Below are 23,558 nucleotides of genomic sequence, written 5' to 3'. Positions count from 1 at the left end.
ACTCTGTGAATTGAACTGGAATTGTGGTAGAAATTTATTTGTGGCATGAGCTGCATTCCTGTTTTCCATGAAAAAGAAGCACTATGAAATCCCATTCCCTTTGTCTTGTACTTTATATTAGAAAAAACAGCTTCCTAACCTTTTTTTACTCCCTTTTTTTTTTTGTCCCCTGCAGGATAATTGTTTTGGATGAGAGCTCTCTCCATGATTAAAACACAGAGTGAATAAGTTCTACAAATCACCTGCTTGCTGCTGCTTGCACAGTGTTTAGTCTGTGAATTACAGCCCTTTTTGGCCACATAAACACCTGTAAAGCTCAGACTTCATTAACAGCAGCAGCAAGTTCAGAAGAAAATCTAATGCTCTGTGTTCTGATATGGTTTGTACTGGTTTGATGCCATTGTTGCATGCCCAGGCAGTGTCAGTGTGCAGAAGTGAGCTGTTTTTTTACTGTCACATCCTTATGAAACTGCTTTTTATTCTGCACGTGCACATTTTCATAAGCCAAAGAATTCCTTGCTCTGTTGCATTATGCAGTTTTCAGATTAAAGACAAAATGATTGTAATTCTGTGGGCTGCTGGTGCTGCTCAGGCACTGAAATGTTTCCATGCTGGAGTGTTACAGCCCATGTAGTGTCTGTTTTTCCTTGCTCATTAAATTTAACAAGGTAATTTCTTGTTTTCGCTTTACTTAGTGCTTTTGTGATCTAGTGTTGAACTGATTTGACTGATTAAAGGGATTAATTGCTGTGCAAAAAGCTAATGAGGAAAAGGCAGTGTTCTCCAGAGATTGCAAGTGCAGCAGTATGTTCCCTGCCAGCATCAGACAAGAATGTGAAAAAAATGTGGTTGTTATGAAGATACTTGGTGTTTAATTGAACCACATTTTTGGTAGGCCTCGTCCAAAAAAAACCCCAAGATCTCTGGATAGAAATGGGTTTTGGATGAGAATTTTGATGGGCAGGCACAGCAATTTCATATTTAACACCTTCTTGTGATAAATACTGTTCAAGGTGCAGGAGTGAAGATTGTCCTGTTCCCTGGGCTTTGAGCTGGTTTTGTCAAGTTTTGCATCTTCATTGATGCTTTTGCAAGGAAACGCTCCAATTCTGCACCTGTTAATTTGGTTTAACAACATTAATAAAAGTTTCCAAGGTTATTGTGCTGCCTTTGGTTCTCTTTCTGGCTTGGAGGTTCATTTTTGGGGGTGTTTTGTCGGGGTTTTTCACTTGTTTTTAATGCTGCTTCCCATCATCAGCCCATGATACAACCAGGGAGCTGCTCCAGGGAGGATGCTGCAGAGGTGAGGGAGCTTTCTGAGGAAAGATCAAGAGAAAATAAACATCTTTCTTGTGTTTGTGCTGTGCTGGCAGTGACAGAGCTGGAGCAGAAGCGCCTCAGGCCTAGCACAGGCCTCGCCCCGGGCTGTGACACAATTCTGTCCAAAAAAAGGTTTCATATTTTCTAACCCAGGCTTGTACCAGCCTGGATTCTCTGTGTGGGACTTCTGTGCTCCAGGCAGAAGGGTTTTTATTCCTGGTAGGAGCTGCTGGAACAAGATCCTGCTCCCCATGGCCCCGGGGCTGTGTCAGCAGCAGGGATAGAGAGTGCAAAAAGTCAAATTGCAAATTTTTATTTTGTGATTCTGTCCTTGGTGGCTTGTGACTCATAACTGAGGGTTATTCCCTCTCACTTTGGGCAGTGTTTTTGTTGGGTTTCAGGCTTGTTCAATTAAATAAAAAGTAGCCAAAGCCCGTGGGGCTGCAGCAGTGTGGTGGAGAGCAGCACAGGAGTGTTTTCACATGCACAGAATTATCCATCACTGGATGGATAACAACATGTGAAATCTCAGCCTCCTGCATTTCTTGTTCTATTTTATCTGTGGGACCAAATGGTGAGCAGACTGTGAATCGTTTCCCTATCCTTTTTTAATCTTAATGTGGAGAATTTTTATTTCTGTTGGTGGAGGGCCTTTCAAGTAGCCCCATAGCCCGTCTGATCTCCTTATCGGGGCCAGAACACAACAGACATTTCAGTTTCTCAGCTGCTTGTACTTTCCCAGATTTAAGTTTAGCATGGATGTAAATCATCCTGATAACATAAAACATGGGCACAAAAGCTGTGATTAACAGGAACAATTAAACAAGGACCAGTGCAAGACAGCAGGGGAGATCAGAGGGCCCATCTAATGCTGCTTTTCAGCTTCCCAGAGAATGAAAGCCCAATTAATTAAATTAAAACAGTGATACTGAGCTGTTCTAATTCCTCTCAGAGTCCTGTGAGCTGAGCTGTTCTGCACAGCAGGAGAGAGGGAGGCTGAGACAGGGATGGGGATGGGTGTCCTGTCCCCCACACCAGGTCATGCAGTCATGGAACAGTTTGGGTTGGAAAATACCATAACTATTATATAATTCCACCCCTCTGCTACCTTCCACTAGCCCACGTTGCTCCAACGTGTTTCCTTCCTTTGTACTGGGCTGGTTTAGGGATTTTTGTTTTATTTTTGGTTTGAAGCAGAGAATCTCAGATGGTGGGGAAAAAAAGAACCCCAAACCCTCAGTCTCCCAAATCTCATCATCCTCCATGGCAGTGCAGATTGCTGGGGTGCCTGGCTGTGGATCACCTCATTCTGAAAGCAATTCAAGGGTTCAGGATCAGAAATCCATTAAACAACTCTGAAGGCAGGCAGGCTTTTTTAGAGCTAGAGGAATTGGGTGAAACCCAGATTCATCGACTTGCTTGTCTTCAATATCACCTTCAGAAGCCTTTCCTGGGCTCCTGAATGGCAGAATCTGCCTCCAAAAAACAGAAGTGTGATTGCAGCTGGGGTAGATAAACAGTGGGATTGGAGATTTAAGATGAGGTGTGAAGCTGTGGAGCCTGTGGAGGTTTTTTATCTTTTATTTCATCCTTACAGGCTTTGGCATCTTTTGTTTGCTGCTGGTGGGCCTCTGCTATGCCTTGGGGCCTGTTACCACTTGTGTTTTCACCCTTGCTGGGAAATCAGTGGATTCAGACCTTCCCTTATTGCCTTAACTCTAAAAAAAGAAAATTAACTTTGTGTCTGTTTTTATTCCTGGCTGTCTGTAGCGATGTTTGTGGCACTTACCACGAGGGATGTGCCAGCTCTGGTGGCAGGAGGGGATGTGTTTTCTGTCAAACCTTCTATCAGCCAATAAAACAGATGAACTGCTCAGTATTTATCAGTGTTTATTAACACAGTTGGGTCTTAAACATTCCTGCTGGATTTATGCCAGATTTACAGCATCTCCCTCAACTTCATGAGGGGCTGGGAGGGAGGGGGTTCCTTAGGAGAGGGACTGATTTAAAATCTGCAGTTTCTCCCATGATGGGATGGCTCCTCACCTGCAAGAAGACACTGAGATGTCTTTTTTTTGTTGTTGGGGACCTCTCCAACTTCTGAGAACCCCCCCATCAGCTCCAACCCGAGCCCCTCTGTGCTGCTGCAGGTGGCACAGGCAGATCCTGGAGCTGGCACCGGTGCAGGCAGGACGTGGCAGCTGTCACACGGGGTGCGATGGTGTCACCTTGTTCCTCAGCCCCTCTGCAGCGACCTGGGGACTGGAGGCAGCTGGAGAGGTTTTCCCCATCCCCCGGGGGTGGTAACCACAGCACAGCATTCCCAGCAGGCAGCTCTGGAACTGGGCAGGGAAGGAAGGGACAGGTTATTTGTGACAGCAGAAATCCGGCATCACCTGGCGACTCGGCAGCTTGGATGCTGGTTATATTTTGGGAAAGATCTCTGTCTATTCCCAGCCCAACTCTTTGTGGTTTATGGACAATAAAAGTTTCATTCTGTTTGCTTTGTGCCTTCAACGAGCAGCTTGTGAGCCAACATTAAGTTGCCTGACCCCATAAAACCATGGAAGCAGAAAATGAGCTCTTGTTCGGGCTCGCAGGCTGCTCCCTCCCTTTCCATCTTATTCCCCAAATCCTTACTGCTTACACAGCAACCCCGAGCCTGTGACCACACTTCTAGATAGGACAGATGGTTCCTCCAGGATTTTTGAGCCTGTCCAGCTGTTCCCCAGCTTGGTTTGTTGGTTGGTTTTTTTGGAGCTTTCTCTCACCTGTTTGTTCATGAAGACGTAGATGATGGGGTTGTAAACTGTGGCCGTCTTGGAGAAGTAGGAGGGCAGGGATGCCAGGGCTGGCTGGATGACAATGTCCTTGTTGGTGGCCACCACCAGTGCAAAAGTGGTGTAGGGCAGCCAGCAGGTGAGGAAGGCCACCACCATGGCCACCACCATGCGCGTCACCTCCCGCTCCGCCTGCTGCGTCGTGTCCGACTCCTGCTGCTGCGCCGCGGCCTGCGGGGAGTTTGGGAGAGAGGGAGATGCCTGTCAGCAGCTTGGAACAGCATCCCATCCCTTGAGAGCCCTGATGGCAGTGCCAGGAGGAGCCAGCTCCCCTGGCTGTCCCCAAAACCTGCCCTGAGGCTCTCCGTCCCGACCGAGACGCTTTGGGAGCGGAGCAGCGCGGGCTCGCCGGAGCTGGGCGCACTTACCGCCCGCAGGGTCAGCAGCAGGTTGGTGTAGGAGAAGAGGATCAGGCTGAGGGGCATCACAAAGCAGGTGACAAACAAGGCCAGGATGTAGCTGCTGTTGTTGCTGCCGCCCGTGTACCAGTTGGGCCCGCAGGAGGTTCTCAGGCCTGGAACAAAGGTTGGGAATGAGCCTAAAGCAGTTAGGGCTCGGATAAGGGCTCAAGGATGGGCTCCAAAACAGCTATGCCACCCGAGCACCTCATGTGTCCATCCCCAAGGGGCTGGAGATCAGCCACTGGGGGGTTTGGGCTGGCCAGATGCTCTCTGATTTGTTGTGCCGTTGTGCCAGGCCCCTACAAGAGAGGGTTTGGGCTGGGTGTGTGCAGCCAGAGCAGCTCCTAGCTCCAACAGAGTGTCCTGTGGTGGGGAACTTCCAAAGAACAGCCTCCAGGAGAGGATCGTTGGCTGAGCAAGCAGGAGGTATTAACAGGAGAGATTAACCCTTTAGACTCCATCCCAGACACTCTCCAGCTACCCCAGGCTTGAAAACAAGATGCAAGAAGACAACACAGTGGAGTCTGATGCACATCTCCCCTACCTTCAGGCACGTAGCTGCTCCAGCCCAGGAGTGGTGGGGTTGTCCAGAGCAGGGACCAGCCCCAGGTGAAGGCACAGCCACTGGCAGCGTGTCGGTGCTGGAACCGAAAGTCTCCCAGGGGTCTGCAGACCACCAAGTACCTCTCCAAGGCCAGGATGGCCAGGGACCACAGCCCCACGATGCCTGGGGGGGACAGCAGGGGTTGTGTCTCAGGAACAGGTTCTGCTGCCTGTGCTGGGATGTGGTAGATGATGATTTAGTTCAAGTAAATATTATCTAAACGAGAAGTCGGATGTTTTTTTTCTTACATCAGGGACAGCTGTGGAATTTGGCCATTAAAAACTGATTTTGGCACTGCTTCTCTCACAGCAGGGACAACTGTGATATTTGGCCCTTAGAAATTAAGTTTGCCATGGGTGGCTGTGATGCCTCATGGTTACAACAACGGAGCGTCCTCAAGGAGAGGTTTCGTGCAATTTCCAGTCCCTGGTGCACAGCCAGCCCCAGGTGTGCTGGCACAGCAGCCACCACCCATGAAATGCATCCCAAACAACGTCTGGCATTTCTCACTCTTTCAAGACCGAGACTGGACATGTGGTGACCTGGCACAGCCAACCATCTCCCCAACCCTTCCCTGTGCTAACCAAGAGCTGAACGACACGAGTTCCACAACGGGAAAGTGTTGACTTTAGGAGATGAAACATCTCCAAATCCCTTCTGCTAAACCCAAAAGCATCAGCACAGCAGGTCTGGAATTATCTCCTTACCTGTCAGGGACACCATGAAGCCCTCCAGCTGGCAGAGCCGCTCCCCAAACACGAAGAAGCCGCTGATGTTGTTGGAGAGGCTGACGGAGCTGCCGCAGAGCGTCACCAGCAGGTTGGCCACGGCCAGGTTCACCAGGATGTAGTTCAGGGGCGAGCGCAGCCTCCTGTGCCTGATGGACACCACTATGACCAGGCCGTTGAGCACCGAGGCCGAGGCCACCACGAGCCCCATGAGCACGGCCACCACCAGGTACATGGCCCGGGGGGCCTGGTGGGGCCACTGGGGGCCATCGAAAGGCCCCGGGGTGCTGCTGTTTGGAGGCTCCTGGGTGCTGTCCATGGAGCAGCAGCACCTGGGGCAGGTGAGCTCCCCCAAAAGCAGAGCCTCTTTATAGAGCTGGAGGGGCTGACGTGCCCCAGAGCAGCTTGGCTTTCAAATACCTTAAGCTTTATTTTAATCTGAAGGGTTTGTCCTCCCTCCTGCTTTTTATAATCAGCTCTTTATTCCCGAGGGGATAAAGAGTGACTTAAACAAAAATCTGATGGCTGAACAGAGCATCATTTAATTGAGTAAATATTTTTTTCTTTGTGCTTTCCAGGTGGATTTTCCTGTGAGCCCAGCCTTGGCACCTGAATCTGGACATCATTCCCTGTGCCCTGGGTTTGCTGGGCTTCAAGGCTACTGAATACATATTAAACATAAATAAATATGAATATACATGCAATATATATACTTAATTAGGCCATATATATGTATTTTCTCTTTCCATATATATATATATCTCCATATATATATATTTATAAATACTTATAAGTACATATATAGTATTTATGCTATATTGGACTGGACCAAGCAACCCCCAATGCTCTGGTTTAAAACCATTTCTTCCCAAATCCTTGCCATCCCCCAGATTCAAAAGCTGCACCACCAGCATCAACTTCTCTTTTTTTTTTTTTCTTTTTTTTTTTAATTTTTATTTTTTAACCTTTTTATTTTTGGTTCTCATTATAAATATTAACAAATCTGACCAAAAGTACACAGATAGGTAATACTGAAATACAAAAGTCTCTCAGGATGCAGGTAAGGACGGTTTCTGCAGCCTTCACATGGTAGCAAAACATTGGTATCAAACATTTCACGAGGCCTGGCATGACAACCACCAACTCTGCATGCAGCTGGGACGAGGGACGGAGTGTCCACTTAGAAAAGACTGGGGTACAAAGTGAAGGAACCCACACACACATGTCCTACTCCACCTCAGGCATCAACCAGTTTCATAGGCTGGAAAAAAGGATGGATTGAAAGGAACTTTGGCAGAAAAGGGAGGCACAGCCAACCTGGTGCTCCTGAAGCTTCCCTGGAAGCTCAGGCCCCAACCAGGTTTTAAGGTGCTGGACCAGAAAGGATTAGTGGGAACATCTGACTTGACAGGCTGCCAGCATTCAAATAAAATCCACGTGTATCTGCAGGATGCATTACAAATATTGAGTCGTTTAAAAAACCCCTATGAATTTTGTTTTTTTCCTTTTATCTCCCCCTCCCCCAATATCAAAGGTGTAACAAGGTGTAATAGGATCGTCACTTGGAAAAGTAAACGTAGGTTTCCAGAGATTCCATTGCTTCCCAAGAGAAAAAAAATAAGTTGGCAATACGTGCACAAGGCTTGGAAGCTGAGGGTCACTGAGACTTGTGGGGAAAGAGCAGCTCTTCCTAAGAAATCATTGTTTAAAGGCTTCCAAACGTTTTGGGAATGGTGCAGCATTTCCTAGAAAGTTTTAGCTTATCCCACTGGATGTCTGGTGGGATAAGGATGAAGAGACCAGCCAAGGTGGATCACAGAGGATGATATCTGGGATAATTATAACATTAATATATTATTACAGTGCCATATTGATATTACTGTGCCATACACAGAAATTTATTTGGTTTGGATGCTGTTTGAGGCAGAAAATGAATCAACCTCATGGCCATGCCAAACTACAAACACAATTCCAGCTCAGCCCCGAGGCTCAGCATCTTCATTATTTAATGGATGAATTGGAAAGGGATGAAAAAGGGAAAAATGATAGAAAAATTCAGCCTGAAAGCTGGCTTTGCTGGAAAAACAGTCGTGCTGCTGCATGGCGTGGTTTCATTAGGAGAGAAGCTGCTTCCTGGGAAGCAGGAACAGCCAGGCTGTTCCAGGGAGCTTTTTTATTTTGCCTCCCAAATGTGAAGCTGCCTGATCCCAGGAGGAAAACCGTGGTCTGCACAGCTCTGCTGCCTGCACGCGAGTTACTGGAGAGGACGAGCACAACTCCTGGAAGGAAAGCGAACACTCTTTCCGGGTTTACCAGGGACACAATCATTCCAACGGAGGAGCTTTAAATGCAAAAAAAACTGTTGAGGCCCAAATCACAGAGACTGACAAACCACCAGAGATATGGCACAAGCTGCCTGGAGGAGACAGTTCTGGGTTTTGTGTGTTTTTAGGGACGCCTTTTGCCGATGCCGGACACACGGACGCGGACGGACGCATTCATTTTTGCCACTGACTTGCAAGGCAGAGAGAAGGTAACTGAGTGGAGCCAGGATTTGGGAGAGGAGCCAGACTGCTGTGCATGCAGGGGTGCACACCTGTGTGAGTGTGGGTGTGCACGTGCATGCTCGAGAGTGGGGCTGTGAGTGCGGCAGGGCGCAAAGAGGCGTTCTGGAAAAGCCTTGGGAGCCGCGAGCGGCCGCCAGAGCAAACCACCTGTGCCTTCTTCCCTGGGAAGGGCTTCCCTGCAGCCAGGCCCTGCTGTGGGGTGTCCTGCTCTCCTGGCTGTCCCGGGATGTCCCGGTATCCAAAGCTGGGAGGAGCCCAAGGGCTGTGGAGCTGTGGCCCCGTTGGGCTCAGTCGCTGAGGACGGCGCCCGGCAGCTCGTTGGTCAGCGTGTGCCAGCGCTCGATTTTCTTGTCTTTGTTCTTCAGGCAGTCGAACCAATGCTTCAGCCGCTCCCCTTTGGCGTTAATTCCTAACACGACTCCGCCTTGGGAGGGAGACAGAGAGAGGGAGAGGCTGGGGGGAGCATCAGCTCTGCAAGGGATGCTGAGAGATGCCGAGGGACACTGGGGGATGCTGGAGGGAGCCAGGTGAGTCAGCATCCTCACAGCATCCAACCTGATGTGAAATCCAGCCCGAATTCCCCACTCCCTCGTGGTTGTGGTCTGGGACCTGTCCCAGGCAGTGCCCCAGCCCCAGGCAGTGCCCCTGTCCCTTGTGCCAAGGGCTCACTGCAATCACAGTGGCTGTCAGAGGTACCGGGCACTTGTTAGTGATAAATCACAGTGACCAGCATCAAAATCACAAGCAGCCCAGACATCCAACAGAGATAAATGAAACCTCCCTGTTAAACATGTTTTGCACTCAGAGGAAAACATCTGAAAACAGAAGGGGAGAGGCAGATGCATCTTCTCCATGCTTGGATGCTCATGAGAGGCTCAGGTGCAGGAGAGGGATAAAAGCAGAACCAAAACCCAGCGAGAATGAATGTGGGCATGGAGAACAAAGCAGGAGGGTGGAGGAGTGCAGGAGAAATAAGAAGCACAGGCAGCGAAGATAAATAAAAAAGAAGCCAAGGAGACTTTCTGGAGTGTGCTACTCACCTATGAAATCGTTGGATTTCCCGATGTCATAGTCCCACACAGTGACTTCCAGGGTCTTCTTTGCCAGGTCTCCGTGCTTTATCTCATAGAAGAACTCCTGTGGAGGAGCAGAGTCAGGATGAAACAGGGGCTGCCCATCCTCCTCCTCAGGCTTTGCTGCCCACGGGGAACCCAATCCCAATCCCTCACACAGTGACTAAAGTGGTATTTTTTTATCTTTTACGTTTGAGGTTGAGAAAAGCCCCTCTGCGAGAAACACACCCACCTCATTGAACTCGGGGTTCAGCGTTTTCTTCTTCACCGCTGTCTTGTGCTTGGATTTCTTGTCCTCATCTGGTTTCAAGTAACTGCAACGAGACCAAAGTGGGTCCCGGTGAGGAGGGCAGGAGGCCACGGGTGGGGACATCTGTGGCTGCAGCTCCTGAGCCGAGCCAGGCTGAGCCCCCTGAACCTCCTCCCCTGCCAAAATGCTGGGGCCAGCTGGGAGGAGGCAGCATTTCCCCTCCTCAGAACCAAGCCAGCTGCTGGCTGCACTCAGAGAGCACCGATTATCCCATCTCCAGTCCCTAGGGGACACTGGCACTGCACACATGCTCTCCAAACCCAGCACTCCCAGACCTGTCCAGACTCGGGATTGTGACTGGTGTGCTCATGCAGAGCCTCTCCAGGAGACAGGAACCACATGCAGTGTGGAACAGGGAGCAGGAGCGAGCAGCTTTGAGCTGTTCCCTGCAGATATTGGGCAGCACAGCACCAGAGCTGGACAGCAAACAAAATTAAAGTGTCACCAGGCAGAGAGGGGACCTGAAATCTGGGCCAGGCCAAAGTCAATCCACCGTGGTTTTGTGCTGGTGCTGTGCCTTTAAACATCAGTTCTGCTTCCTTGCTACACGTTCCAGATCTTGCTCATGATTAAAAAATTAGGACTTGTAGCGAGAAGCATCACTTTCCTATCTGCTCTGATCCCAGCCCTGCAGATGCAATCTCCTGTGGATGGCACAGGGGACACCCAAAACTGGCTGGGTGCAATGGCAATTGTGTTGCTCAGGGACTGAGCCTCCCATGGGCATCTAAAAAAGCAAGAGGGGATTTTTATACAAACACCTCCACCCCTAAAAAACAATTAAATAAGAAGGTGCAAGTGTGCTGCTGATAAACTCCATTACTGGATCTCCCAGGTGTGGTTTCTCCCAGTAGTTCTGCCTTAGCAAATACCGTCCCTAAAAGTGCCCAAATTTGAGTCAACACATTGGGGACAAGGAGGTAGGACAGGCACAAGCTCCTTCCTCGCCATGCAGCGAGTGAATTTGAAAAATGCCATCCTCCCAAAAAACCAGGAGCTGTGGTGAGGCAGGGCCAGAGCAGCGGGGACAGCCCCACGCCACCTCACCTGCCAGGGAAGAACGCTCCAGGCAGAGGCAACCTGCTGCCTCTCGGCCTCATTTGCATCTTCTAATGAGAGCAATTAATTCCCGCTGCGGGGAGAGGCGGGAGGGGACAGCAGGGCCGCGGTGGCCGCGGGTGACACTCACATTTTGACGTAGGGGTCGGAGTAGCCGTTGGCATCCATGGCGGCCAGGTGGGCACAGCGCATGATGCCCACCTGCAGGCCCTGCTTCTGCGAGATGTACTTGAGGGAGATGAGGATCCTGCCACGCTCTTCCAGCGACTTGTCCTCTGTTTTATCTATCTGGGGAGGGAATGCACCCAGTCTGGGGGCTGTACCGGGGTACAGCCACAGCCAGACACCTCCCCAGCCAAGGGATGCTCTTCCCCACAGCCCTGATTATGTTCGAGGGGCCAAACAGCTCCACGTTCCCACGTGCCACAGGGAGAAGCTGCTGTACCTGTGATTCCAAGGTGGGATGAGGCTCTGAACCCCCTTCACTCACCGGCAGCTGCTTCTCCAGGCAGATGTTGAAGTTTTTGGTCTGGTTGGGTTTCAGTTTCTTCAGCGGGATGCGCGTCTCGCCGATGAACTCGTTGTGGCGGAACTTGTCCTCGTCACACACCGAGACCCTGCAACAGCACGGGCTGAGCAGGGACACTGGGCAGAGGGAAGGGGCTGCCCCCTGCACTGCGGGTCCCCCAGTGAGGGAGCAGCTGAGGTCCCCCTTCCCCAGGCCATGGACAGGGCACCTCCTCTGCAGGCAGCTGGAAAGCAGCTGGAATGCAGCTGGAATGGAAGCGGCACAGCCCGGCCAGGGCAGCTCAGGGTATGAGTCTCTGTGTCTAAATGCACAGCCCAGCCCAGGCACTGTTGGAAAAGCAAGCTGGAGCCTCAATCATCCTAATGACTCTTCCATTAAAACATCAGAGTCATCAGTGACTAAAGCGAAATTATTCGGAGATGCTGGAGCTGCATTTTGCCCAACCACAGAGGCTCTTACTCATGCCTCCCTTGGACTGTGAGGCTGGGAGAAGCCTGCATTCCACACAGCTCCTTCCCGAGGAGCTCAGGCACTGCTGGGAGTGTGGCAGCTCCCAGGGTGACCCTGGCTGGGACACAGAGCAGTTCTGCCACCTCCTGTCCCACCAAACAGACAAGGCCAGGAGTGATTTCCACACCTAGAGCACGGGAAACATCACACCCTGGGCAGGTGAAGCTCTCCCAGCCCTGCTGGGATCCTGGGGTGCATCCCAGTGACGTGGTGCTGAGCCCAGGCTGTTTTCCATGAAAAAGCCACCAATGCCTTTCCCTGAGCTGGCAGCGAATGAGTCATTCCTCTGCTGCTTCCGACACAGGAGCAAAGTTAGTGCTTGCAGGGAGCCTCTGCCTGCAGCTCCCGAAATCCCAGAGGGCCTGAAGGGTGTCTTGAGGGACCAGCAGTGCTGGTGATGGGGAAAGCCATCCCCATCCAAAGGGAGCATCCTGCATCCCCACGGGAGCCATGCAGGGACTGCCTGGGCTCCCTGCCCATGAAGGAAAGGCATTTCTTTTCCCTTCCCTTACATCCTTTCTCCTTTAAAAAAAAGAAAATTTTCTTACAGTGTCTTCTCATCTTTTGATCTTTTGGGTACCTGATTTTTTTTTCACCCACTCCCTTTGGTGTCCATCTCCCCAGAGGTGGCACTTCTGACCCCAGGGACCACAGGGGAAGAGGGAAAAGTAATTAAAGATAAATAATGCCCTGTGATCCCCCTACCTGAGGGTAAATAATTGCACACCCCACCTCTGGCCTGCTCAGCATCTGCATGGTTTATCCATGGATGGGTTATCCATGGATGATTTATCTGTAGATGATTTATCTGTGGGTGCTTTAGTGCCTTATCCAAGGATGGTTTGACCACCCTCATGCTCACAAATGAGCAACAAGGAAGCAAGGAAGCCATGGAGATGTCTCAGTGCCACAGCACAAGGACCATCAGGGCTGGGGAGCAGCAGAGAAAAGGGGTTTGGGGGAAAAAAATTACACAAGCAGGAAAACAGGGAATGCTGCTCTCCAGAAAACTGTGGCTGGATGCAGCGTTACTATAGATACCCACGGAAAAAAACATCCCACCACAACACTAAAATCCTCAAAGAGAATCTCAAATGCAGGCACGATATTCCCCATTTCCTCTCCTCTTCCTTGTAAAGAACAAAACCAACAATGGAGCAGCAGCAGCTCCAGAGCCAACACTGCTCTTGCCAGGCGTGTGGAGCTCTGTCCCTCTGGGCAGAGCTGGGGGGGACAGGAGGGGACATGGCCTCACAGGGAGATGGCAGCCCAGGATCTGTGTCTACACCCAGCAACTGAGGAGTGGTGCCTGCTCCTGGGCACTCAGGGAGACAGGGTTTGGGACGGTTTACCTCTTAAAAATGCGAGTAACAATTCTCCTGACAATGTCCAGGGACACCCCAGAAGCACAGCAAGATCCCAAACACAACGTCCTGCTTGATGTGAAAGCTCAGGAGCCTCAGGATGGGCAAAAGCCCAGGAAGGAAACGTGGAAAACTCATGGGGTGGTGGCAGGGAGAGCATCTCCAGCGTCACACCAGGAGAGACCCACTGGGCCCTGTTTCAGTGCCCTCAGGAACATGGGAAGGCCCTTGGGAATTGGTTTTTGGCACATCTGCAGGGCCTGGAAGCTGTCCCTGCCCTGAGCAGCACAGTGGAGCTGGAGACACCTCCAGGCCTCTCCCAGCCCCCTGTTCCCTGTGGCACCTCTGGCCACCTCTCAGGTGGGTCCCTACATTTTATGCCCACCTCTGTGTGATGCCCAGAGGGGGTTTTGTGTCAGCTCTGCCAGTGCCTCAGGCTCAGCCCCCAGTCCCAGTTCCTCTTCCCAGCTGCAGTTCATCCCCACTGGAATGGGATTTCCAGCACTGCAGTGCCCTGGCCCATCAGTGAAGGCAGTGAGCTTCGAGTGAGATGAGCAGGAAGCTCCAGCCCCATCCCTCCCTTTGGAAAAAGGCATAATGAAATCACACCAGCTTGGATTTTATTAGGAGAAATCCATGTGATGGAATTTTTATGCCTTGGGTTAGAAAATCAGCCCCATGACAAACAGCATGAGATGCCTCTGGCAGCCTTGTTCCCCTTCCACCCCCAGCCTGGAACTGGAGCTTCACCCCTTTCTCATCTCTCCTTATTAATCCCAATCCCTCCATCCTGGTGTTTCATTTGATATCCTCACTGTGGGGTCCTGATCTTTACATCAAGGGCTGTGCAAACCACCTTGGAAGGAAACTAAGCAGCAAATGAACAATCACTGCTCATTAAACTTCTCCTCCCTCCTACTCAGCCCGGGCTCCTGGGTTCCAGCCCTGACTCACCCAGCAGCTCCAGCAGCTGACTCACGGCTTCTGGTCCCTCACACGAGTTCCTCAGCCTCATTCCCGGTGTGGAAAGGGGGAATGGGGGTCAGCAAGGACCCTTTTCCACAAAAACACACAGAGCAGAGCCTGAGATCATCCCCTGCATCTAAGATCCCTTATGGCAACATGGGAGGCTCTCCGTGAGGAGCAGGTGATGCTGGCTTGGTTTAAGGACAGGCAACACCAGGCAAGGAGACAAAATAACAACTTGGGAGAGTCCAGTTCTCCAGAAAACAAAAGGAGGATTCCATCATGTGCTCCATCACAAAATGCCTCCAAGTCTGAGCACAGAAACCACAGCAGAAATGAGTTGTAATTACAAGTGCACCTGCAATTCCAAGCAAACCTCATTCATCCAGAGTAAAGCAATTTGGGACCCCAAACCTTTAAGTGACTGCACTCTGCTTATTAGTCCTGATCAAATACTATTTTCTGAATAATACATTTAATGAGTCATGATGTTTGTCAAACACATGATTAAACAAAGAATTCCTGGCATTCGTGGGCTAGCTGAGTACCCCATGAATAATGCATCACCTCGCCAATATATCTGGATATGAATAATTGTATCCAATATCTGGCCAGCTCGGGTATTTATTATGAATGCAATTTATTTATTGTATATTACATGTATTATTTAAATGGAGGAGATTGTATCCTGCCTGTTCCAGTTTCCCCTGCAGCATTTCTCTGCCTTCCCCTGACATTGTACCCTGTGGCAGGAATGGGGGCTCCAGGGTAGGATTTCCCCCCTGGTGCTGGCAGGGAATCTGTCCCCAATCCCATCCATCTGTGCACTCCAGTGTGTTTTGCATGGCTCTGAACCTGCCTTTTCCCAGGCTGGTGGGTGGTTTCATCCCTGCTAAGCCTTGGGCTACACTCAGGGATATTTAATTCAATGAATGGATGAGACCTTTTGAGATCCTCCCACCTGCTGCTCTCCATGAAATCCCAAATATCTGCTGCTTTTTGAGGGGGTTGGATCATTAACAAAATCCTGCTTGCCAGTGCAATTAGCTGGGCTGCCTTCACCTCTCCTTCACCTCGGGGAGGTGAACCCTGCTGGCTCCTGGCGTCTGCAACAGCAAAGTCACTCCACCAGTTTGGACAAGGCCACGCAGGGATGAGGGAGAACCTGTCTGGCCATGATATGGGGTTGGGGGGCTTGGGCAGGAGGGGGTCCAACACCCAGCTCTCTGGGATGTCCTGACAAATGCCACTTGTCCCCTCCAGAAAGGCTGCAGGCACTGGCAGAGTGCCCCACGCCAGCGCCACCATCAATCCATGCTGGACACGTCCCACCAGGTGGGCAGGGAAGATTTCTGGGTGCTTTTCCAGCTTCCCTGACGCATCTCCAGGCTGCAGGGAGGCGAAAGCTGGTGGCAGCTTTGATCTCCACATTTATTTTCACATTAAAGAGACTCTGGAATTGCATTCCCTGCCCAGCTCAGCACCAGGGAGGCTCCCAGGGAATGGTCACCGCCCAGACCCACGGGAGCATCACTGATGCTCTTTCAAGCAGCACCAGCTGCCTGGCAGGAGCCTCTCCTGATTAGCACAGGGAAAATCAGACTCCTCCTGGCTTTGAAGTTGGCTTTTCCTCGTGGAAAAGGAGATATTTTGAGAAGATGGATGGGTGAAGCAAAGCACCCAAGGCAGGACAGTGCATGGAGATGTTTCCTGCAGGAAGCGGCACTGGGAGAGTGAAGGGCCAGCTCAGAGCACAGAAACAGCTCCAGCCACACCAAAACACTGACAGATGGCCAGTTTAGATGGGATATTGGGAAGAAATCCTTCCCAGTGAGGGTGGGGAGGCCCTGGCACAGGGTGCCCAGAGAAGCTATGGCTGCCCCTGGATCTCTGGAAGTGTCCAAGGCTGGGCTGGGCAGAGCTTGGAGCAACCTGGGATAGTGGAGGTGTCCTTGCCCAAAGGAAATGATCTTTAAAGTCCATCCAGCCATGTTCTCCTGCAGACTGAGGGGTCATGGATGGGGTACAGGAGTCCATCCACAGTTCTGAGCTTTGGGGAGGGCACAAGGTGCTCCACAGCATCCAGGAATGGGAAGGGGCAGCACAGGATTTCTGTGGGGAAAAAGGCAAATCCAGCCCCGCACATATTTTGGTGCATCCCCCATCCCACAGCTCCCTGCTGCCTCCAGGATAAACAGCCCTTCCCAAGGGAGAAGCAGCTCCCAGAGCCCTGAAAGAATGGGGGTCGAGCCCTGCTGCTCCCTGTCGCCTTCCAGCAAACAGCTCAGCCAACATCTCCTTACAAACCCATTTCCACGCTTGAGGAGGCTGCAAACTTCAAAGCCTGCAGTGAAAAAATACCCACCAATAATAACAACAAACTGGAGGCTTCCCAGCCCCACCAGCCTGCAGCACTTCCAGCATGACTAATGTTTTCCAAGTGCAATAATAATCCACGGTGCTGAATTTCCCAGCACCCTGCACACTGCAGACAACAGGTGCTGCTTCACCTCTGAGCAGCATCTTTCACCAGGCAGCTTCGAGCTCTTGGCATGAGGAAAATCACAAACTCCCAGGGCACCTGCAAATGAGGAGGGTGGGATTCCAGCCACAGAGCTGGCAAAGCCCTGAGTCCTTAGGGAAGGATGCAAAATCCTTTCTCTGCCAGTGGATCTTACAGCAAATCCTGCAGCACGGCCCCAGATCAGTGTGGTGATGGAGCAGCTGAGGCTGCCCACAATTCCTGCCCTCATCCAGGTGGGATAGAGGCCAAAACATGAAAAATCTTTGCATTCACAGGTGTCTGCTCCCTGCAGAGCACATTCCAAGCTCTGCCCCTGCTCACCTCCACCCTCACACAACTTCTCCCAGCCCCTGGGAGATGCTGAATGCACAGACTGAGCCAAGAAAATAAAATAATAAAATAAAGACTCACATTCTTTGTTTAGTTGGACAATAATTCACAGGTGCCTCCAGCTTTCTAGCAAAAAGCTGAGCTCTGAAAGGGGCTCAGAACTTCCCTGAGGAGATTTTCTCAGCAAGACACGACCGCAAAGCCTCAACATGTGCCTGTGAGAGCTGGACATGAAGAGGTTAAACCAAACCTCTGCAAGCAGGAGCCAGCCAGAGAGTTCTGAAGTTAATGATGCAGCAGGAGCAGGCTCCTCACTGGCTCCCCCAGCCCAGGCTCTGTAAATCAGGTGTCAGTGGCTCTGGGGGTGATGGATGCATGCAGGGCACACACATTCCTGGCTTTGCTGGGGATAACTCTGCCCTGCGCTGCTGGGAGCAGCTCCAGGACCCTCCTGTGGGGCTGAGCGTGGGGGTCCCTGTGTGAAATGGTCACTGGGGTGGGGAGGGACTGTCCGAGTCCAGCACATCCCTCTGGCTGCCCTGGCTGTCTCCAGACCCTGGCAGGGAGCTCGGAGACCTTGGCATGAAGTCAAAAACACCTGTAGCTTCGATTTTAGCCCGTTGGAAAAGCTGCCAACTTTGTGTGAGGAATTACAAGCCACAAGGGTTTGAGTAGTGTGGTAGTTGAATTAACACAGGGTGAAAAAGTAGAATTTTGGGGTTTTTTTAGAATGGGGATCAGGGGGACAAGATGGAGGGATTTGGGCGTGTCCTGGCCTTCTTCTCCTTTTTCTTGTCCTCCATGTCTTGCTGTGATGGTGACACTTTTCTATTGGTTTAAGGTAGAGACACACTGCCCAACATAAATGATAGATATTGGCACGTTGTTGTAAACATAATACACATAGTTTTGAGTATAAAATGTGAACACCGCCCTGAGGGCAGACAGAATGCCATGGCCGACCTGCTGGACAGAGCTCAGCAGGGCAGAGAGAGAATGTTCTAGATAAGAGAAAATAAATAACCTTGAGAAGCCGACCCTACTCATCCAGACTCCTCCTTTGGCTGCACGGGCTGGGAATCAAGGACTTTTACACTCTCGGGGTCATCCCGACACCCAGACCCTGAGAAGGGACAGCTGGCACAGGGCAGAGGGGGGGAAGGGAGCCGTGTCCCCCGGGGACCGGGCCCTACCGCAGCGTCTTGCGGATCATGTCCTCGTCGGTGATGCCGTAGTAGGTGAGGGTCTCGTTCCACGTGGGGTTCAGGGTGTTGCGCAGCGTTTTGGTTCTCAGCTTGTTTGCCTGGGAAAGCAGAGGAGGTGGGGTCAGTGGGATCGGCCATTTGGGCAGGAGAGGAGGCCCAGTTTGGAGATGAAGGGGCAATGGGTGCTGTCGCTCTTCTGCCCCAGCGCTGGAACCCTCACTGGGGTGGCCCTAATCCACCCCTAATCCAGCAAAAACCTGAGGGGCAGGTGTCACAGCAAGTGGGCCCCTGGCTGGGTAACACGTTACATAGACTCTGCATTTACAGAAGGCTGACTATTTTCTTTGTTAAGAAACCCATTGCTATTTTATATCTAGGTATGCTATAGGTGGAATTGACCGGTCTTTTAATTAAAACACTATCATATTGGCTAATTAAGAAACTACCCTTTGGTAAACAAATCTGTACAACACATTCTACATGTTCACAATACCAGGTGCAGCAAGTGAAGGTAAGAATTGCTTCTCATTCTTTTCTCTGATCTTCTCACACACTTTTCCCAGAATGATGCTGGGAAAGTTGTGTTTCTCTCTGTGGCCAGAGAGCTGCTGCCACAGGCAGGGACACAGCAACTCACTCATTTCCAAACCATCCCAACCCCTCATCCTGCATCCTGGAAACAGCCAGCAAAATGGGAACCTTGGCAGAGCATGGACCAGGATTTCATTTAAACAGTAGGAGAGAGCAAGGGAGGGGGAAAAATCCTTTCTGGATTAAATAAAAAAATGCTGATTTGCTGTTCTGGCTGTTTGTTTGCACTCCTGCTCACAGCACAGCTCTTGATCCTGCCTGACTCCAAACACCTTCCTTGACAAGTGTTTTGTCAGCACCAGCAGCTCCTTCCAGCAGCTCTGCTGAGCGGGAGGATGGGGACAGCAGGGCTTGTGTCCCCTGCATGGATGGGACATCCTGGCACACAGCCAGGGGACATGGCTCTCCTTACTCCCTGAGCTGTCCTCACTTCTGGGAAGAGCAGACAAAAAAAGGCTGAGGCTACAGACTGGGCTTCTCCAGCAGGCTCCCAGCCTAGCACCGCCTGGTAGAGCAGCAATTTTCCCATTAATTAGGTGTCAGACAACTCAATCCCTGCCTCAGCTGCTGCTGGGCATAAGAAGCTCTCAGCACATCAATACCTCCAAGTTGTCTTGTGGATCTTTATGGGAAGCTGCTGCATTCCTCACCTTGGGTTCATGAGCCCTGAGTGTCGAGGACAGCAGGGAAGGTGCCCCAGTGGCACCCACAGCCTGCTCAGATCTGCAGGTACCAGATCCTAATCCCTGGGGCTCCAGGGATTGGGAAGGAAAGTGGGTTTAGCCAAGGGGATGACATGAACACCACCCAGCTGCTAAACTGCCCTGGGAAAGGACACGAGTGAGATCAGAGGAGCTGAGCTCTGGGAGTGCCTTTTTCCCCCATCTGGAATGACTCAGGAGTCAGCAACCAGCTCTGGATGTGGAATGAATCCAGCCCTGCTTCCCACACCCACAAGTGCTCTCAAGCCCAAATCTGGGACAGAAACACCCAAGGGACTCAGGGACTGTCCTGCTGCTGGAACAACTAGCCCAGGACAAATCCCCAGTCCCCTCAGAGCTGCTCCCCTCTCCCAGGGCACAGCTGTTTGGAACAAAGCACAGAGATGGAGCAGAGGGGGCAAGGAGAGGGGGCATCCCCATGGCTTGTGGATCTGCAGCTCCTGTGTTCCCTCTCCTCCTGCCTCTCCTGCCTCCACCAGCTCCAGCAGAAATGCTAATCAATGGATTTGCAAAACATGGAAATGACTGATAATATTGCTGATGAAAGCGCTCCCGGCTCTGTTTGCAGCGGAAACTCAGAATGTGGTTAAAAACTCCCTCTGCCACCCTGAACATTAGGAATCAATCCAACTGAACTGTAACAAGTAAATACACCTTCCCACCTCCCCACCCCACCCCCCCAAAAAAAAGGTATTTCCTTTCGTGTGGAATAAGAGTGCAATTAATATTCCTAACACACACATTGAGCATTTAAATTCCGCATCCCCGCCACTTACACCGAGCTCTCACCACACATCAATATCTTTAATTACTCTTCTCTCCAGCAAGCGCTGAACCTAAGGAGATGGAAATATTTCCCTTATGATTTATACTCTGTTTTATTATGTTCTGAGGGGTTTTAAATGCAAAAGAATAAGGGCGGGGAAAAAAAGGAAATTAAAAGGGTCCGATTTGTTTATAGCTGAGGCTGTTTCACTCGGTGCTTCCCGGGGGCTCCTGGAATGCAGCATTCCCATCCTGGGCTCCCAGGGTAAGGAATCAGGGCTGGCACCTGGCTGCCAGCCAGTAGTTTCCCAGCAAAGCATTTTCCATCCCTGTAAGGATGGATTCAACCCCAATTCTTACCTCCTGCTCTCTCTGAGCACCTTTCACTCAAGAAACTCAAGGTCTGGGTCCTGCAGCCCACAGCCCCTGGGTGAGGAGCTTCTCCCAGGCCTGATTTCCACTGAGAAGCTGCAGCCCCAGGAAAGGAAGGAGAAGTGAAAAGGTTTCTCACCTTACTGGCTCCGGGGAGCAAGTGCAACTTGACATAAGGATCAGCCAAACCATTGTGGTCCATTGGCTTCAGGCCCTGGAGAGGGAACAGCAAAAAGCAGGACTCAGGGTGGCAGTGGGATGCTGGGCAGGCAGGGTGGCCTCACGGAGCCCATCCTGTTTCCCTGGGCTCCATGGAGCAACTGTGGCTTCCCCAGGACTGGGGAAGGAGGGGAGAGTGGGTTCTGCAGGATCCAGGCTCAGCATTCCAATCTGTGCATTCCAGGAGGGGCTGGGGGAAGCTCCTCACCTGCACATGGCACCATCCACCCTCCCTCCCTCCCTCCCTGGCAGCAGCCAGCTCTGCCACCCTCGTCACAATTAATTTGGGGGTGAAGCGAATCAGTGCAGTGATTTCTCAGGCTTGAAATTACAGGGTTCTGTCATTGAATAATTGCTCCTGAGCAAACACACACCTCTGCTGTTGTGGTGCCACTTCCAGAGGGTGTGATAGCACCTACCTACTCCCAGTTATTAAGGAAGAACAGCTCCAGGCCAGTGGGAGGCTGGTGCCAGCCAGATGCTGTGGTGTTCACAGAGAAATCTGGGGTTGCAGGAGCACCAATCCAAGGAAACACTCGCTGTGGCCATTCCTGATGGATTTTCTACAAGACCCTCACAGCTCTTAAAGGATGGCGTGGATCAGGTTTGTTATAGAGATGCCCTGCTTTTGGGCAGAGGGAGGGCACAAGCTGTGCCTCTGTTCCTCTTCTAAACCCCCTGAAAATTATCCAGGAGTGATGCATGAACCCAGCTCAAAGCCACACCTGCACAAACTGCATGGAAAAAAACTCCACAGGGCAGGGAAGCAAGTCAGGAGGGTGAAAAATGGAGCCTAATTTTCACCAGTGCTAAGTAGAAATGAGAATGGCTCCACCGTGGAAGCCCTTGGATTATTTCCAGCCTGGCTGTGGGATCCCTGCAGGAATTATTGCTGGGCTGGCTGAAGGCAATCCTGTGCCTGGATCAGAGCAGAGGTACCCATCCAATCCTGGCTCCAGCCCGGGCATGGAGACAAGGCTGGGGGATGCTGAAGAGTCCTCACACCCTTCTTGTGAGGAGCAGAGTGCCTGGATAATGTGTGTGTGCAGCTGCCAGGGATCCAGCAGCAGGAAGCATTTGTATGGACTGCTGGTGGAATGGCTGCGCGCAGAAGGAATGCAATCATCCAAGATTTGGGCAAATCAAGCAGGGAAATGCTGGGGGAATCATTTCCATACCTCACAGGTAGGGAATAACTCACCCAGCCTGACCCACAGCACCACAGGACCCTCTCTGAGCTGCACAGTTCTGCCCAGGATGCTCCTGACCTTGGGAGTGTCTCTGACTTGGAGCAAGGGCTCTGCTACAGAGACAAATGTGCTGCCCCGGGGCAAGGGAGGCCAAATGGCGCCCAGCAAAGAGGATTTTGCTTCTACAGCAAAACCAAAAGGATAAAAATATCAGCAGTGAATGGAGGTGAAAGGGCTCTGCTCTAAGTGCAGCCTCTGGGGTGATGTCTCTGGTCCAGCAGATGATGAGGATGGGGCAGACAGGGCAGGAAGGGGCTGGGCTGTCCCCAGACTCTGGAGGGAATTGCCTGCAAAATCCACTGCTGCCCTCCCCAGCCTCTCTGGTCAGAGGTGCCCAACCTGCCCGGGCTGCACAGCAAATGAAATCAGAGCCGAGCAGGCAGATTCCCGGGAAAATGGATGGAGAATGACAGGCAGCTCTGTAATTCACCCATCAATTCAGCTCAATTAAATTACCTTCTGAGGAGGCTATTAAAGGCTTTTTTAATAGATGTGCTATGGAAGATGGAGTGACAGGAGCCTGGAAAATGGCTCCTAATGTCACGTCTACCTCCCTCCCGTGTCACTTGATACGTGTTTGGCACAAACAGCTGAATTTAACAGGGCTCTGCTTTGCCAGGACCCCTCCCACAGGGAGGACCCCCATTGCTTCCCCTGGGTGGAGGGACCCCCAGCCTGGAGCTTCTCCAAGAGGGATGAGAGGCAGAGAGGGACAAGGCACAGGGCGTCCCCTCAGACCCAGCTGGGGCATCTCCCTGGCTCCAACTGATTTTTGGAGCTGAGATTAAGTTTCATCTTTTCCCTTCCTCTACCCAACCCCAAAATCTTTGCTGCAATCCTACAGAGACCTCCAGCTCCCTGCAGCCCAGACTCTGCCAGCTGCTCCCCGTGCCAGTGACATTTAGCTAATCAATGGGATTTAATTACAGCTTGGGCTAATCGGGCTGCCGATTAATGCCACGCTAGAGGCGTCCAGAAATCACAGGAGATGGATTCATCCCATCCTTCACCCCACAACGAGCTGCCTGCCCAAAAACCAGCCTGGATCATTGCCAGGCCGAGGCATCCCATTCTGAAAGGGGGCAAACTGCATTTCCACCCTGCCAGCCCAGAGGAGCCCGACAGCTGGAGGAATTTCCCTGCAGTGATAAATATTTATGAGTTAATACATAAGTAATGCTCAGTGCAGACCTCCAGCACTCACCTCGGGTGGAAGGGAGGGAACATCCAAATGCTCACTGGGGTGGAAACTCCTGGGTGTTTTCTGGCCAGAGGTGCAGGGAGAGCAGCCCAAGGATGCTCCAATGGG

At 51.4% G+C, this 23,558-nt stretch overlaps 3 protein-coding genes across 3 annotated transcripts in view; 1 reads left to right on the top strand and 2 right to left on the bottom strand.

Annotated features, from left to right (window-relative positions):
- TEX14 (testis expressed 14, intercellular bridge forming factor) overlaps nucleotides 1–504 on the top strand; it is a 34,554-nt gene extending 34,050 nt beyond the window's left edge. The window contains exon 31 of the mRNA XM_068210626.1: nucleotides 176–504. Coding sequence (XP_068066727.1) covers nucleotides 176–212 — 37 coding nt within the window. The 3' untranslated portion in view covers nucleotides 213–504. The remainder of the gene's footprint in view (nucleotides 1–175) is intronic.
- A 2,887-nt stretch (nucleotides 505–3,391) lies between these two features.
- Nucleotides 3,392–6,648, bottom strand: LOC137485519 (pinopsin). Its single transcript, XM_068210044.1, has 5 exons — nucleotides 5,873–6,648; nucleotides 5,106–5,288; nucleotides 4,529–4,674; nucleotides 4,092–4,331; nucleotides 3,392–3,662 (listed from the first exon to the last, which is right to left on the bottom strand). Exons 1-5 carry the CDS (start codon nucleotides 6,210–6,212, stop codon nucleotides 3,525–3,527), a joined length of 1,047 nt encoding a protein of 348 aa, XP_068066145.1. The 5' UTR covers nucleotides 6,213–6,648; the 3' UTR covers nucleotides 3,392–3,524.
- A 168-nt stretch (nucleotides 6,649–6,816) lies between these two features.
- The window catches only part of DOC2B (double C2 domain beta), a 30,036-nt gene continuing 13,294 nt past the window's right edge, over nucleotides 6,817–23,558 (bottom strand). The window contains exons 3-9 of the mRNA XM_068210614.1: nucleotides 20,920–20,994; nucleotides 18,319–18,428; nucleotides 11,393–11,519; nucleotides 11,033–11,190; nucleotides 9,766–9,847; nucleotides 9,501–9,597; nucleotides 6,817–8,884 (exon numbers count right to left, since the gene is read on the bottom strand). Of these exons, the coding sequence (XP_068066715.1) occupies nucleotides 8,748–8,884; nucleotides 9,501–9,597; nucleotides 9,766–9,847; nucleotides 11,033–11,190; nucleotides 11,393–11,519; nucleotides 18,319–18,428; nucleotides 20,920–20,994 (786 nt within the window). The 3' untranslated portion in view covers nucleotides 6,817–8,747. The remainder of the gene's footprint in view (nucleotides 8,885–9,500; nucleotides 9,598–9,765; nucleotides 9,848–11,032; nucleotides 11,191–11,392; nucleotides 11,520–18,318; nucleotides 18,429–20,919; nucleotides 20,995–23,558) is intronic.

Source organism: Anomalospiza imberbis, chromosome 20 (assembly GCF_031753505.1).
Source record: "Anomalospiza imberbis isolate Cuckoo-Finch-1a 21T00152 chromosome 20, ASM3175350v1, whole genome shotgun sequence".
In the NCBI taxonomy this organism is placed as follows: Eukaryota; Metazoa; Chordata; class Aves; order Passeriformes; family Viduidae; genus Anomalospiza; species Anomalospiza imberbis.
The sequence above is the reverse complement of the archived record's forward strand: the minus strand, read 5'-3'. Positions and strand labels throughout refer to the sequence as shown.